General features: G+C 35.6%; 1 protein-coding gene across 2 annotated transcripts in view; it reads left to right on the top strand.

The window, feature by feature from the left end:
* The window catches only part of GRM7 (glutamate metabotropic receptor 7), a 562205-nt gene that overhangs the window by 420094 nt on the left and 127711 nt on the right, over positions 1-14400 (top strand). For both annotated transcript variants that reach the window (XM_081966278.1, XM_081966277.1), the window contains exon 7: positions 8671-8810. In XM_081966278.1, the coding sequence (XP_081822404.1) occupies positions 8671-8810 (140 nt within the window). The remainder of the gene's footprint in view (positions 1-8670; positions 8811-14400) is intronic.

Below are 14400 nucleotides of genomic sequence, written 5' to 3'. Positions count from 1 at the left end.
CTCCACTTCATTCTATACCACTCTTCTATTATTAATTATATTATATATCCTCAGTTTTATCCAAAGGAAATGGGACTCAACACTATTTTATTGGATTTGTGAATGAATATTATTATGTACAACCCATTGGTAATGATTGTACTTTCAAAACCATGTTGCTTGTTGTTCATCTTCATTGTTGTGGTATTTTTATTGTCATAATATATACATTTACAGTCATGTATGTATAAAACTGATGTAGTTAGTCTGTTGCCAAGAGTAAGGATAAGGACTTGCAGGAATAAGCCAGATCCTTTGGCAGGGCAGCAAAAGGAAACATATGATTTAAGTCCAAAAGAAGAAGAAGAAGAAGAAGAAGAAGAAGAAGAAGAAGAAGAAGAAGAAGAAGAAGAAGAAGAAGAAGAAGAAGAAGAAGAAGAAGAAGAAGAAGAAGAAGAAGAAGAAGAAGAAGAAGAAGAAGAAGAAGAAGAGGCTATACACAAGAGACTCAGGCAGACACTGGCCTAAATCACATGAGTAGCTACTGAGGATTGTGGGAATAAAGCAATGTGGGAGACTTGCAGGATTCTATTACTACAGCTAATATGAATAATGAATAAATTGCTTAACCTTTCTTTGTTTAACAATGAGCCCACAAAGAATTATCAGTTTGGTAATTATGGATTTTTTATTATGGATTTTTACCTTTAGATTAGAAAAAACTAACTTCAGTTTTTGAATATCAGACTCAAATGTTCATAAGCTCTTCATATACATTAACCCCATGTAACTGATAGCTCTAGTGGAATTGATTTCTTGGTTTTGATAAGGGAAGGTTGGAGCAAGAAAAAAGGATGAATGATCATCACACGTTAAGAAAAAAAGGTTGGAAGACAGGTGATGGGAAATGGCAGGATTAGCACTCTCATGGATTAGTTTGCATGAGTCATTATTTGTACTTGAGATCAAAAAAGGAAAGAAATTGATTGACAGAAATGTTCCATTCTTTCTGCCAGCCAAAGCAGAAATAGGCATGGATGTATACACATGTAGCATAGCTGTTAGATACCAGAATCAGTTACAATGGTTTACACCAAGAGAGATTCAACCTGATTGGTCGAAGAGTCTGACAGCTCCCTATAAAAGGTGCTGTCAGACTGAACCTTCGCTGGATTGTACATACCTGTTTCAGAGTTAATAAAGAGCTGTTGCTGCCTAAGCCTGAGTGTGCCTTTCCTTTACCCGATCTAACACTGGTGATGAGGATGGGATTGCAAGGCAACTAGGCAAACAAAAAGAGCACAACAATCCAGCAAGTAAATCCAGCCCGGAGCTCGGCGCAGCATCGAGCAGCCATCTTTGAGTGGCAAATTCAAATGCGCTCAGGGACACAAGATGTCAATGCACGCCCCACCGACTCCATACAACCCAGTCACGGAGCACTGGGAATCCTACATGCTGAGGTTTGACTGCTTCCTCAAAGCCAGCGACCTCATGGGCCATTCTGAAGGCCGGAAAAAGAACATGTTCCTGAGTTACTGTGATGAGAGGTATTCGAGACAGCAAAAGATTTATCTGAGCAAACGCCACTCCAATCGGTCACTTGGTCAGTGCTACAACAGACGCTGAGGACACACTATGCTCCCAGACCATCTAAACATGTCCAAAGGCATGAATTCAATATTCATAACCAGAAAGAGGGTAAATCCATCAATGAATATGTTGCGGCGCTCAGAAAGGCCGCAGCGTACTGCGAGTTTAGAGATCTTGATGAACTGATACTTGACCGCATCATATGCGGTGTTTGAGACATTAGCATGCAAAGGAGACTACTAGTAAAATCTAATCTGATGCTCCAAATTGCCCTAGAGGAAGCCAGGGCCACTGAGTCTGCCATTAAAACTACAGAAACCCTGCAGTGCCAAAACAGTCCTAAAAGCATGCTGAAGAGCGCAGGCTTGGAGAGCAAAGATGACAGCTACTGCATGCGCAGTGACCGCACCAAGCTGGCGCGAAAATTCAAACCGTGTTTCCTGCCTTGTGCCAGCTGTGGAGGAGACCATCTCAGAACACATTGCCATTTCCGTGACACAATCTACCAACACTGTGATTGAAAAGGGCACATTGCCAAGGTATGCAGAAGCGATCACGCCACTACAACCTGGAAGCCCAGAAGCTGACCTAACCGCCAGCAGAGGCCCAACCAAGGGGCATGGCAGCCTCCACCATGGCGAACTGAAGGTGACACCAGAGTCACCTACCATACCTCCATAGGCCAAGTCCGCACGACGCAGCCAAAAAAGCTGAAAGTCACTGTCCTCATCGAGGACTCTCCATGCTAAATGGAGATTGACACTGGGTCATCCTTGACCATGATGCAGCACTCAAGCAGGCAGCACTCAAGCAGGCTATCCCTAGCCTTAAGAAGCAGCATCTACAGGTTCCTGACATCCGCCTTCGCGACTACCAGGGGAACCAAGTCCCCATTGTGGGCCAGGGTACCTTCCAGGTGAAATTGAAGACTTTCTGCAGCCAGCTACCAGTGACGGTAGTCAACAGAGATCTGCAGAGCCTCCAGGGGCTTGACTGGTTCGAAGCCCTGGGTCTAGAAGTGACTGGAATCAACGCCATATGAGATGAAAGCACTGAGGAATTCCTTAAGGAGTTCAAGGATATCTTCAGCACCGGTCTAGGTAGGTATGTGGGGACTCCAATATCTTTTAACTTGGACCCCAATGTAGCCCCCATCATGCTAAAACCCAGGAGAGTACCTTTCACTCTCGGCCCTAAAATTGATTTGGAACTGGACAAATTAATAGGCCAGGGAATCCTAGACTGAACCTTCGCTGGATTGTACATACTTGTTTCAGAGTTAATACAGAGCTGTTGCTGCCTAAGCCTGATGGTGCCTTTCCTTTACCCAATCTAACACTAGCAATAGCACTTAGACTTATATACCACTTCATAGTGCTTTTACAGTCCTTTCTAAGTGGTTTACAGAGTCAGCATATTGCCCCCAACAATCTGGCTCCTCATTTTACCCATCTTGGAAGGATGGAAGGCTGAGTCAAGCTTGAGTCTGGTGGAATTTGAAATGCTGAACTGCAGCTAGCTATCAGCTGAAGTAGCCTGCAGTACTGCACTCTAACCACAGTGCCACCTCAGCTCTGTAATTATAAAAGAAAAACCTATGTATGTAAAGTTGAACAATAAATATTTCAATAAATGGAGGTTATAATTCATTATAGTCATTCATAGATAATCTATGTATGCTGATGAATTCTGCAGATCATTGAATAGTTGGAGCAGTATATTTGTCTTTGCAATGATGAACAATAGATCAATTAGTTGTAAGTAAGGTATAGGAAATCTCTCTTATTCAGAAGTTAATTCCTATGTGATAGAAATACACTTCAAAAGAATACAAACATCTAAAAATACTTAATCTCAAAATTAAATTAATGTATGCAGTAACTTCTTTCCCAAATGGAACAATTATTTGGTGCTATAAAAACATGTATTTAAATGAAGTATTAATTCCACTTCATCCCAGCAATCTCACCTTTTACTCTACATAAATTAAATGAAGTCATTTCTGAAATGTTACTTCTTATTGAATTTCAATGAAGTCATTTCTGAAAAAAAATATTTCTTAATGAAAAAGATGTAATCTAAAATATATTAAGGTGCCGTGGTGGTGCTGTGGTTGGAATGTAGTATTGCAAGCTAATTCGGCTGACTAAAAGGGGTTCGATTCCCACCAGCTCAGGGATGACTCAGCCTTCCATCCTTCCAAGGTTGGTAAAATGAGGACCCTGATTGTTGGGGGCCATATGCTGACTCTGTAAACCACTTAGAGAGGGATGTGCAGCAGTATATATGAATCTATAAATAATTAAACATAGGAATAAAATAGAATGGAAATATTTCAGAAGCCAATACAATTATATAAAAAATTCATCTGAGTACTATTGATATATATATATATATATATATATATATATATATATATATATATATATATATATATATATATATATATATATGGTTTTGTTGTATTCGGGTCTTTTCCCGTGTAAGGTTGAGATTGTCTTTGCAACGTTTCGGCAGGATCTCACCTGCCATCTTCAAGCAATGTGGGCTCAAAATGTGGGCTTAAAATGGGAACGGAGCTGCCATCTTTCTGTAAGTCTTGGTGGGAGGGGATGGGGTGCTGGCTTTGTTTCAGTAAGTGGAATGATTGGTTGTGTGGTTGTATCATGATTGGTAGATTGGTGCTGATTGGTGCAGGTTGTGTGTGCATTGTTGTTTTGTATTTTAACGGCTTGGGTGGTGGGTGGTGTTCGTTTGTTGGCTAGGGCTGGTTTCCAGATGTTTGGTAGGCGGGAGGTATCATCACGTTTGTTCATGCTGTGGGGGTGTTTCTCTATTTCGATGGCTTCCATGATTATTCTCTTGTGGAGGTGTTCTGTTTTGGAGATTAACCTGGCTCCTTCAAAGTTGATTTCGTGTCCTGTAGCTTTAAGGTGCTGGAAAAGGGAAGAAGTTTTTTCTTTTTTTCTTACTGCATTTTTGTGTTCTGTGATGCGTGCATTTATTCTCCTGTTTGTTTGTCCTATGTATATTGCTGGGCAGATTTTGCATGGTATTTCGTAGACTCCTTGGTTTTCTAGCTGGATTTTGTCTTTGGGGTTTCTTAAGATGTTGGCTATTTTTTGGTCAGTGGTGAAGGCTGTCCTGATATTGTGCTTGTGGAGAATTTTGCTGATTTTATCTGTGGTGCCTTTGATGTAAGGGAGGAGGGCGATGCCATTTTCCTGTTCTGTATCTTGGTTTTTTGGGGGAGTCTCCTTTTGGATTAGGTTGGTGATTATTTTTCTTTGGAATCCATTGGAGATTAATACATTTGTGAGTTTGTGTAATTCAGTTTTCAGGTGGTCTTTGTCGGCTAGGCGTTTGGTTCTGGAGATGAGGGTCTTGGCTACAGAGTTGATCTGTGCAGGGTGGTGATGGGATTGTGCATTTAAGTAGCAGTTGGTGTGTGTTTTTTTCTGGTAGATGGTGTGTCCTAGGGAGCCATTGGGTTTTTTGTAGATTAGGACATCCAGAAAGGGAAGTTGGTTGTCATATATATTCATATATATATGAATTTTAACACCTATTTCTATTATTTACATAACATTTGCAAAGAAAACAAACAAAACAAAGAAAAAGAATATCTGTAAACATACAAATGACAGTTATAAAATGGAAACAACTATTTAGAAAGCAGAAGAAACAACAATAAATAACAAAACATTATTTTTAAAAAGCATTTTGATAGCTCCTCCTTTCTCTTCCTCCCCCCCCCCCCCGTACATGCTAATTGCTGTTTGAATATTTTTGCACTATACTTTCAAGGTTCTTAACATTTCTGTTTAGAGATGATGATGAAGATGATGATTGTGGTAATGATTGATGGTGTCTTTGCTATGAAGACACATCCTCAACAAATTGTTAATCATCATTTTGACTTCAGAACCAGGAGATTATATGAATGAGACAGTATTTATTACACTTGATGACAACCATAAGGAAGCAAATTTTTAATGTCAACATTTGTTAATTATGTAAAAGGGAGAAATTAAGGTGACAATTGTTGGCTTTTTGAATTTATTTAGCACACCATAATTTATTAATTTCTAGAAGTATATTAAGATCAAACAGTTCTAGAATTCACTTTTAGTATGAATTTCAAAAGCTGTATTTGTGTTTTTATTATTGGAATGATCTGACACCTTCTTTTCCCACAATTTGTACCCAAGTCAGGAATATAACACACTAGATGATCAGTGGAGGTCATATAAAATATATTTATTCAGTCCAAGTTTGTCAAGTAACATTGAGTGACTATTGTGATGGACTACTCCTCTGGCTCCCTTCTGATAGAGTTTTAGTTTAAAGATTTAGTCAAGCTCTAACAATAGAATGGGACGTCTTAGCTTACTACAATAGTTCCTGCTCTCTCAGCATGAACATCTATCTCCTGTGCAATCTTTCCTTTCTTCCTTTCTTTCTTTCATATTCTATTAAAAATGTGTCATTGTTTTAGTTAACCACAATGTCTATGTAAATGGGAATTTGATATTATCTAAACATTGGTCTTCTGATAAATAACATATTATGTCTTCATTTGCATAGATTTTGCTACAGGATACACTCATTTATTTATAATGGCAGGAGTCAGTTTTTTTTCTTTTATAAAATGGCATTACTACTGCCTTTATGGTCTTTTATCAGTCTTTAATTTATTACACACACACACACACACACACACACACACACACACACACAGAGGGGGAAGCAGTATGCTCCCTCCCATATTTGGGCATACCAGGTGCTTTGACATAACACTTAATTATTTCCTTGGCTCAGCTGATAAGGGAACTGAAGATGGCTCCTCAAAAAGTGGAGCTGAAGACGATGGTGGAATAATAATTCCCTCTCTAGACAAGAAGAGGATCTGAGATTGCCCACAAGTACTCCAGACAGCTGCTCCTTGTGAGGTGACTGAAAAACAAAGCTCTCTGTAAGATTTAAAGCTCTCAGAATTAGGGAATAGCAATCTTGCTCAGACTACGGGTGACACCTCTGAGCAGACAATACTTTTGCATACTTCCTTTCTAATGAATTTCTGAAATTGTTTGTTAAATGTTTTTCATTTATTAGGAACATTTAGATTGACAGGTTTTACAGCACCAGGTAAGTAATTTGGAATAAACAGAAAAGGGATGATTAAAATGTTGATATTAAAATGTTACAAATGAACTAATGCTCCACATAAATTTGAAATAAGATTTTGGAATTAATTATAAAGATGACTTCCTGTGGGAAATGCTTTAGTTTTTATTGTTTAAAATAAAAACATAAGGTAACACTAAACAAAGGAGCTAAAAGGAACTAAAAATTTCAGGACAAGAACACTCAAGTTCAATTTATAATTAAATAATTTAAAAATGTTTTAATATTGGATATTTAATATAGGATTGAAGAATATTTTAATATTGGATTGAATAATATTTTTGAAGAATGCACCCAGAAGTTAATTTTAATAGTGTCTGCTTCTATAAATAGACCAGGTCTAAAAGGTTTTATGAAAAACTGAACAATATTTGACAAAATTAAGAATTATTTGAAAGTGGATTTAAAAATGATGGACTGCAAGAATGACATGGAAAAAGATGTAAAACTGGACATACAAAAGAACTTGGTTGATACCTTAATAATTTTAAAAATATATACAAACAACATACTAAGAAGATGATTTGGATAATTTCCCCATACTAGATTTCCAAAAGAGGCTTGTTAAAGTTTTGATGAGTATTGTGAGATGGAACAAATAAAAAAATGAAAAGAAAACCTATTCAATGAAAATACTTGAAGGAACTAGGGATCAATATTGTTAGGAGTAAAGGAAGCAACATAAAATTTGATCAAGGCTAAAATAGATATGTTGTTATATCGGTTAAGTTTTTTTTTTTTTTTTTGCTGACATCAGAAGGGAAAGGTTTCAAGTATTTGATTATATATAAGAGTTGAGGTATGGGACAAGGAGATAATTTGTTGCATTTTAAGAGAAAGTTATATTTTACTAAAATTGTTATACTTGCAATGAATATGGGAAGTAATTTCTTTATATATTTCTTTCTTTTTCTTTACTATATTCTTATTTTCTTTCTTTCTTTATCTTTTTCTTTATATTCTACACATTTTCCTTTTTATACTTTTTAAGTTTGTACTACCTTCTATTTTTATAATAATACTTCTTAATCAAATTATTATATTCCAACAGTATCTATGAATAATTAGCAATGTTTCAGAAACTGTCTGCCAAAGTAATAAATTTGTGAGTTTAAGCCAAGCACATGAATTATTTTCTCTGTGAGGGTTTTTTTTTTCTTTTTTGGTCCCATAAGTGTGGGGGTTGATAGAATGAAAACAGATTTTGGAAAATTAAGCTATTTCTGGATGCTGGTCAAGACTTGTCACACCAAGGCTATCTTCTGCTGGCTATATCTCCGTGAAGCAAATATTATTTTTTTAAATAGAAAACTCCAAAAATTATGTTCTAAAGTTCTGGTTTTTACTTTAAAAAATCCTTTTCTGTAATAGAATGGAGAAATGTCATATAATCTGCCCTACTTAAAATAGAAACTGCTATTTTTTTTAAATTTCTTATTCAGCAAAAACTACCTGGCTCATGGTTATTAATCCAAAAGGGATATAGGTGAAGAGCATTTTAAAAGTGGCCATGTAATACTGCTGATAGGAATTGCTGAAAAAGTTTAATTTAGGCTTTCAAAAACTTTAAACTGGCATGATTGATCATTTTTCCAATATTTGGATTGGTTTATGTTGATATCTTTTTGTACCGGGTTAAAATTATGTCTTCCATTTTTATTATTCTTTTCTTAAATATGTTCTTTTAATATCCTTTTTTCATTATTGCTTCATGTAGTCTTTTATGTTTAATTTCTCTATCTATTGTCAAGAGAATTTTGTTACTGGATAGCTTGAAATTGAAACAAATGAGGAAATTAAGTAATGCTTGCCAGTCATGCTCATGCACATAAAACAAAGCAAGGTTTTGTTTTGTATTTTAAAATATTTTTGCCTGGTTTCTCTTTTCTTTTGCTTCACATCCTTTCTTAGGTAGTGCTGGCACTCCAGTGATGTTTAATAAGAATGGTGATGCACCAGGACGCTATGACATCTTTCAATATCAAACCACAAATACCTCCACACCAGGCTACCATCTGATAGGCCAGTGGACAGATGACCTACAGCTCAATGTATGTCCCCTTTAATTTCTTCTTTCATGGATATTGCAGTAAGAAGTATGCTATTTTTTTTTGCCAAACACGTTGAATATGTCTCTATTATTTTATATGTTTCTCTTTGGATAATGAGATTATGTTCCCATTATATGCTTTGAACCTATGCTGATTCTAAATATCTAAATGTCTTGTGAAGTGTTGCAATTTTGGGATTGGGGAGAATACAAACTGGTTCCAGAAAGTAGATTTACATAGTATAAGTTTACCAATAGAATTATTTATAGAATCGAATTCTTTATTGGCCAAGTATGATTAGACACAAGCAATTTGTCTCTGGTGCATAAGCTCTCAGTGTACTCAATAGTGATAGATCATTATCATAGTCATTGTAAAAATATATTCATCATAAAACATTAGATATGACACTTAGTGATAGTCATGGATACCAAATAAGCAGTCAACATAAATCATACTAGGGGAACTTTTGTTAACATAGACATCTCAATTGCCATAATTTTCTCAATATTATCTTATCCTAGACATAATAAATGCCTAAATGTATGAAAGTATGTTGAGTCAAGTGAAAAAGAGGATTGGTTTAGTAAATCGTTAATCCTTCAGATCCTACTCATATTTCAAAAAAACAAAAAAGTGTCAGAGAGAAAAAGGATGGTGTAAGACAATCTGAGATGGTGGAGGTGTATTTTGATCAAAGTGTTTGTGTGTGTGTGTGTGTGTGTGTGTGTGTGTGTGTGTGTATACACCTACATGATGTTTTACCAAGACCCTTGAAAATAAAGATAAATAAAAGAGAGAGAGAGAGAGAGGGAGAGAGAGACTGACTATATGGGCAGATGTTGCTGATATTCAAAAATATGAAGAAGTGATATTTTTGTAAGCAGAAGCTGCAGAAATATGAACATTGGGAAACCCTGTGAAGGCAGTAACACTGCCTTGGAGGAAAAACCATTATAGATGTAGGCTGCTCTATAAACTTTTTCATGACTGGCTTGGCACTGAAGTCTGAGCTCCCGTGGATTTACATTTGATTAAATAAAATAAAAAACGTGGCTGTATTCTCTGAATATCATAAATGAACAGATGCCTGATTTGACATATATTGGGTGCTATTCAGCTTACAATATGTTGGGATTAAATATTACTCTTTTAAAATGATATGGAGAAAACTGTCCTTTTTCACGATCTGCTGAAAGAACACATACCTGCTTTTGAATTTGTGATGTTCATATAACAGCCTTGCCTAGTATCCCTTTTATCAGGGTAAAAGGGTCTGTCATTTTCTCTCCCTTCCAAACACTGGATTTCAATGCCTAAAACCTGTCCAGCTGCTCATGCATTTGCAGGCCATGGCATGCTTTACAAAAATGTCAAATAATCTAAATTGCATTAATTTAAGGGGAAAGCTTTTTTAAAGCAGTGATATTATAAATTTATGGAGATGACTGAAAAAAAAAAGTATTTGGATATGAATTAAGGTAATTCAAGGGGAAAAATAATGATGGTGAAATGTAAAAGAAAATCTGCCTTCTGTAATATTTTTTTTTTTTTTGCCTGTGAATGCAATAAAAAAAATGTCTTGGCAGAGATCTGCAGAATTATTCTAGCCAATAAGTTGCTTTAGGTATCAGATTGAAATACAAAGCTATACATTATGTTGAGGCCTCCTGCTTCTTGATACCAAAACCCAAAGCCTGAGATTTGTTTTCTTTTTCTGACATATTTGTTACTCCAGCTGTAGTAGTAGGTCCCAGGTAAAGTGAGGATATAGGGCAGGTAGCTGAAATGGATGAGAGTGTCATGTATGTTCAAAGAAATGGAAACCTTACTGCATTCCCAATATTTTTGAATTGATCATCTTCATAAGGCAATTCTTCCTAATAAAACAGCACAGCTGAAATGATAAAGCAAATATTAATATCAACACATATTTTGTATTATTACTATTATTAGAATAATAATTTAGTAATTTATTAAATTTGTATGCCTCTTGCCTCTCACAACAAGCAACTAAATTACAATAAAAGCATTTAAAAATTAAAAATACAGATAAAAGATGGCAGACCCAATGAAGTGAGGAGTCTCAGTGTTCCCACTCAAAGACCTGGGTGAAAAGTGGGAGGCATCCAGATCTCAAGAAGAACCTCATTCCAGGTGACAGATTCTCCTTCAGAGAAGATGCACTCCTGAGAGATGACATGATTTAATCCAGGGATGGGTTCTGGCTGGCGTTACTGCCTGTTCGCTCGTGTGTGCACTTTGTGCGATGTTCACACATGCACAATTCAATGGAAATTATTCTGCGTATGCACAGAACACAAAAACAAGATGGCAGCAATGATGGTGGCTAGCGGGAAACCAGTTTGGAGGTGTGTCCAACGTGGGTCGCTGCCGGTTCTGTGACCCAGGCCAGCACACCACTATCGGTTTGGCCGAACTAGTAGGAACCCACCTCTGATTTAATCAAAGAAATCCAGAGTATGCGAACTGAGCAAGATCAGATAGTCAGGTAGATGTCAGTTCCTGAGCCGTATGCTATCTAGAATTTTTTGGTAACTAGCACCTTGAATCATACCTGAAAACAAAGATCAAAACTTGATGAGAGAGTCTCTATAGAAGAGACTTCCCAAGGCAGACAATTTAGTAATGGAAAGATTTTTTTTCCCGCCTGCTGCATGTTACTTTACATTGTGTGTAGAGGACATATATATTAAAAACATCTGCAGATGATTCATCTCTGATTTCTTTATTTTTACTTAATCTTCTAACTTTAAAATCCAATCTGTGGGTAGTTACTTACCTTTCAACTCTTTATGAAGACATATGCCTCTCCTGTTTATATTATACTTTTTGGTTTAACATTTTTGTGCATTTATTGAACTATAATTTATTGAACTATCATAGTAGTTGGAACAGTAGGAAAGATGTAGAAAACAAGAGCTTTTTCATGGGCTTCGGAAGGTAGGAAAAAAGGAGGCAGATGTCAATATTTGTCATATTATCACTTGTGTAGTTAATCAAACCGAAGTATGTAATAATTTACACGATAAAGTCCAAGAATGGACAAGCAATGAAGCAACTCTATGTTTTAAAAGTTCTGTTTCATTTACTATAATATACTAATATGTTGGATAATGCACAGACATTATGTGAGTTTCAGAGTCAGTGCAGACACACTGACATGAAAGAGATTTCAATTAGTCATTTTATTACTAACTTTTTTATCCTGACTTTAAGAGAGTTTCTATATACCTAACTTTGCATTGATTTACAGTTTTGATCAAACAGTAGTTCAGTAAATGGAAATACCCTCCTTTATTTTCCAACTGCGGACTCTGAACCTTTTTTTAAAAAAAATCCTCTTATTGATATTTCTGCATGAAAGGATTTCCTAACATAAACATACTTTTGGATGTAGTCCATAGGGCATCACAATTCTCTCAAATTTTTAAAAGGACTGTCCTGTTTTTGAGGATTTCAGGTACTTCCCCCCTCAAATAATTTAAATAATTATTTATGAGGATTCAAAATATGTACTAAATACACAGCTTCAATACAAGAAGCTAAGTGATAGTAGTTCCTCTTATCGTAGCAGCTGCTAAACACCATCAGCAATTTTTGAGAAAATATATATTACCTTATAAATTTTGTTACTCAGCTCTATGTTCATTTTAGTCTTAATCCCTTGTTTTTTAATGTCTTTTTGAATATTCTTTGTTATGATGTAGACCTATGGCCTTGGGCCAAAACAAAGGAAAAACTAATTGAAAAACCATTAATAAAATCAAGAAAATATATTTTAGGCATATTTTAACTTCCTTTTCTATATTTATATTCCAATCAAATCCACTTTGAGCTGATTACACTGATGGAATAGTCTCTAATTGTGGATTGTATGGGAATTGATTTTTTAAAAAAATGAACGCAAGTTTTTAGTCATATCCTAACTAGGATTTTTTTTAAGAATGAAAAAAAATGTCAATCAAACCTTGGACACACAAGTTTATGATTGGCTTAAATATTAGTTCAAATGCTTTCCATAAAGTATAATAGAGAAATATGAATATCCAAGTTCAATCATCTCTCTTATACCGTGACTTGTTATATGATAATATGAATTGCATACTCCAAATGAGTAACCTGGAGGTTGTGATGTTATGTTAAAACCCGGTTTAATGACATATCATGGTTTGCTCTTGTTGTTTGCTGGCTATTAAAAACCAACACTTCATCTGAATACTCCTTAGGCTCTCATTGTCTATTGTATATCCCACATACTGCCACAGATTTTCTCTTTAGATAAATTCCACAGCTTCACGGAATTTAGTGACCTGAATCTTCCCTCTGTAATCTAGAATAAATGCTAATAATTATTGTAGTTAGCCTAGACTTCAGGAAGAAGAGAAATCATCTCAGAAGAGAAACAAGGGGGGAGGAGAGGGACAAGAAACCACTGATTCCTAATATGAAATAATGGAAGAAAAATGATAGCTTGTGCTATAGTTAGAAGTTGCATTAGAAGTATGTTTTACAAGAATAAATACATTTTCAAAAGTCATATTGCAACACTATTCCAAAATATAAAAATGTTCATATTTAGCTTCGCCTTTGTAATAATACTAATAATGTAATTAACTTTTCACTGTTTACTGCAATTTCCCTTATCACAACTTCATGAACACTGATAGACTTTTTTCCAGAGCATTTCATACCCTTATTCAAAAACACTTCTGAAAAGATGTTGCTAGCAGTACTAGATGGCTGCTGATCGTTCCAGCAAGAGGAACATCAGAAACTATACAATAAATGTAAGATGATTATATAGTTTGCTTTCTTTGCAACTGAACTATGTTAATATGGTAAATCCCAATTATTCCTAGCTTTTTCAGAAATGGGAAAACAAAAAGATTACAAAAGCAGCATTAAGATGACTCCCACTCAGAGCACAATAAAAGTATATCGAACATTTGAGTACACACAGACACAAACTATATATAGTATAAAATACATATCTGCAAATTATTACATACCACAAATAAATAACAGAATGACAGAGCTGGAAGGGACCTTGGAGGTCTTCTGGTCCAACCCTTGCTCAGACAGGAAGCCCTACACCATATCAAGACAAATGGTTATCCAATCTCTTCTTAAAAACTTCCAGTATTGGAGCATTTACAATTTCTGGAGGCAAGTTGTTCCATTGATTAATTGTTCGAACTGTCAGAACATTTCTCCTTAGTTCCAAGTTGATTCTCTCATTGATTAATTTCCATCCATTGCTTCCTGCCCTGCCCTCAGATGCTTTGGAGAATAGTTTGACTCCCTCTTCTTTGTGGCAACCCCTGAGATAATGGAACACACTTATCATGTCACCTCTGATCCTTCTTTTCATTAAACTAGACATACCTAATTCCAGCAACTATTCTTTACATATATATTAAATTATATTATATAGCAAAATACAGTATATACCAGGCCTTTATGAATCAACATTGATTAAATCTAAGCTGGATGCTTATAATTCAGAGAGGACCTGATTTTATTAAAACTAGCTCAAGGGTATGTGTGTGAGTGAGGGATGTGTCTC

The sequence above is a fragment of the Natrix helvetica genome, assembly GCF_964273705.1.
Source record: "Natrix helvetica genome assembly, chromosome: 1".
NCBI lineage: Eukaryota > Metazoa > Chordata > Lepidosauria > Squamata > Natricidae > Natrix > Natrix helvetica.
Note: the sequence above shows the minus strand (reverse complement) of the source record. Positions and strands in the feature narration are given on the sequence as shown.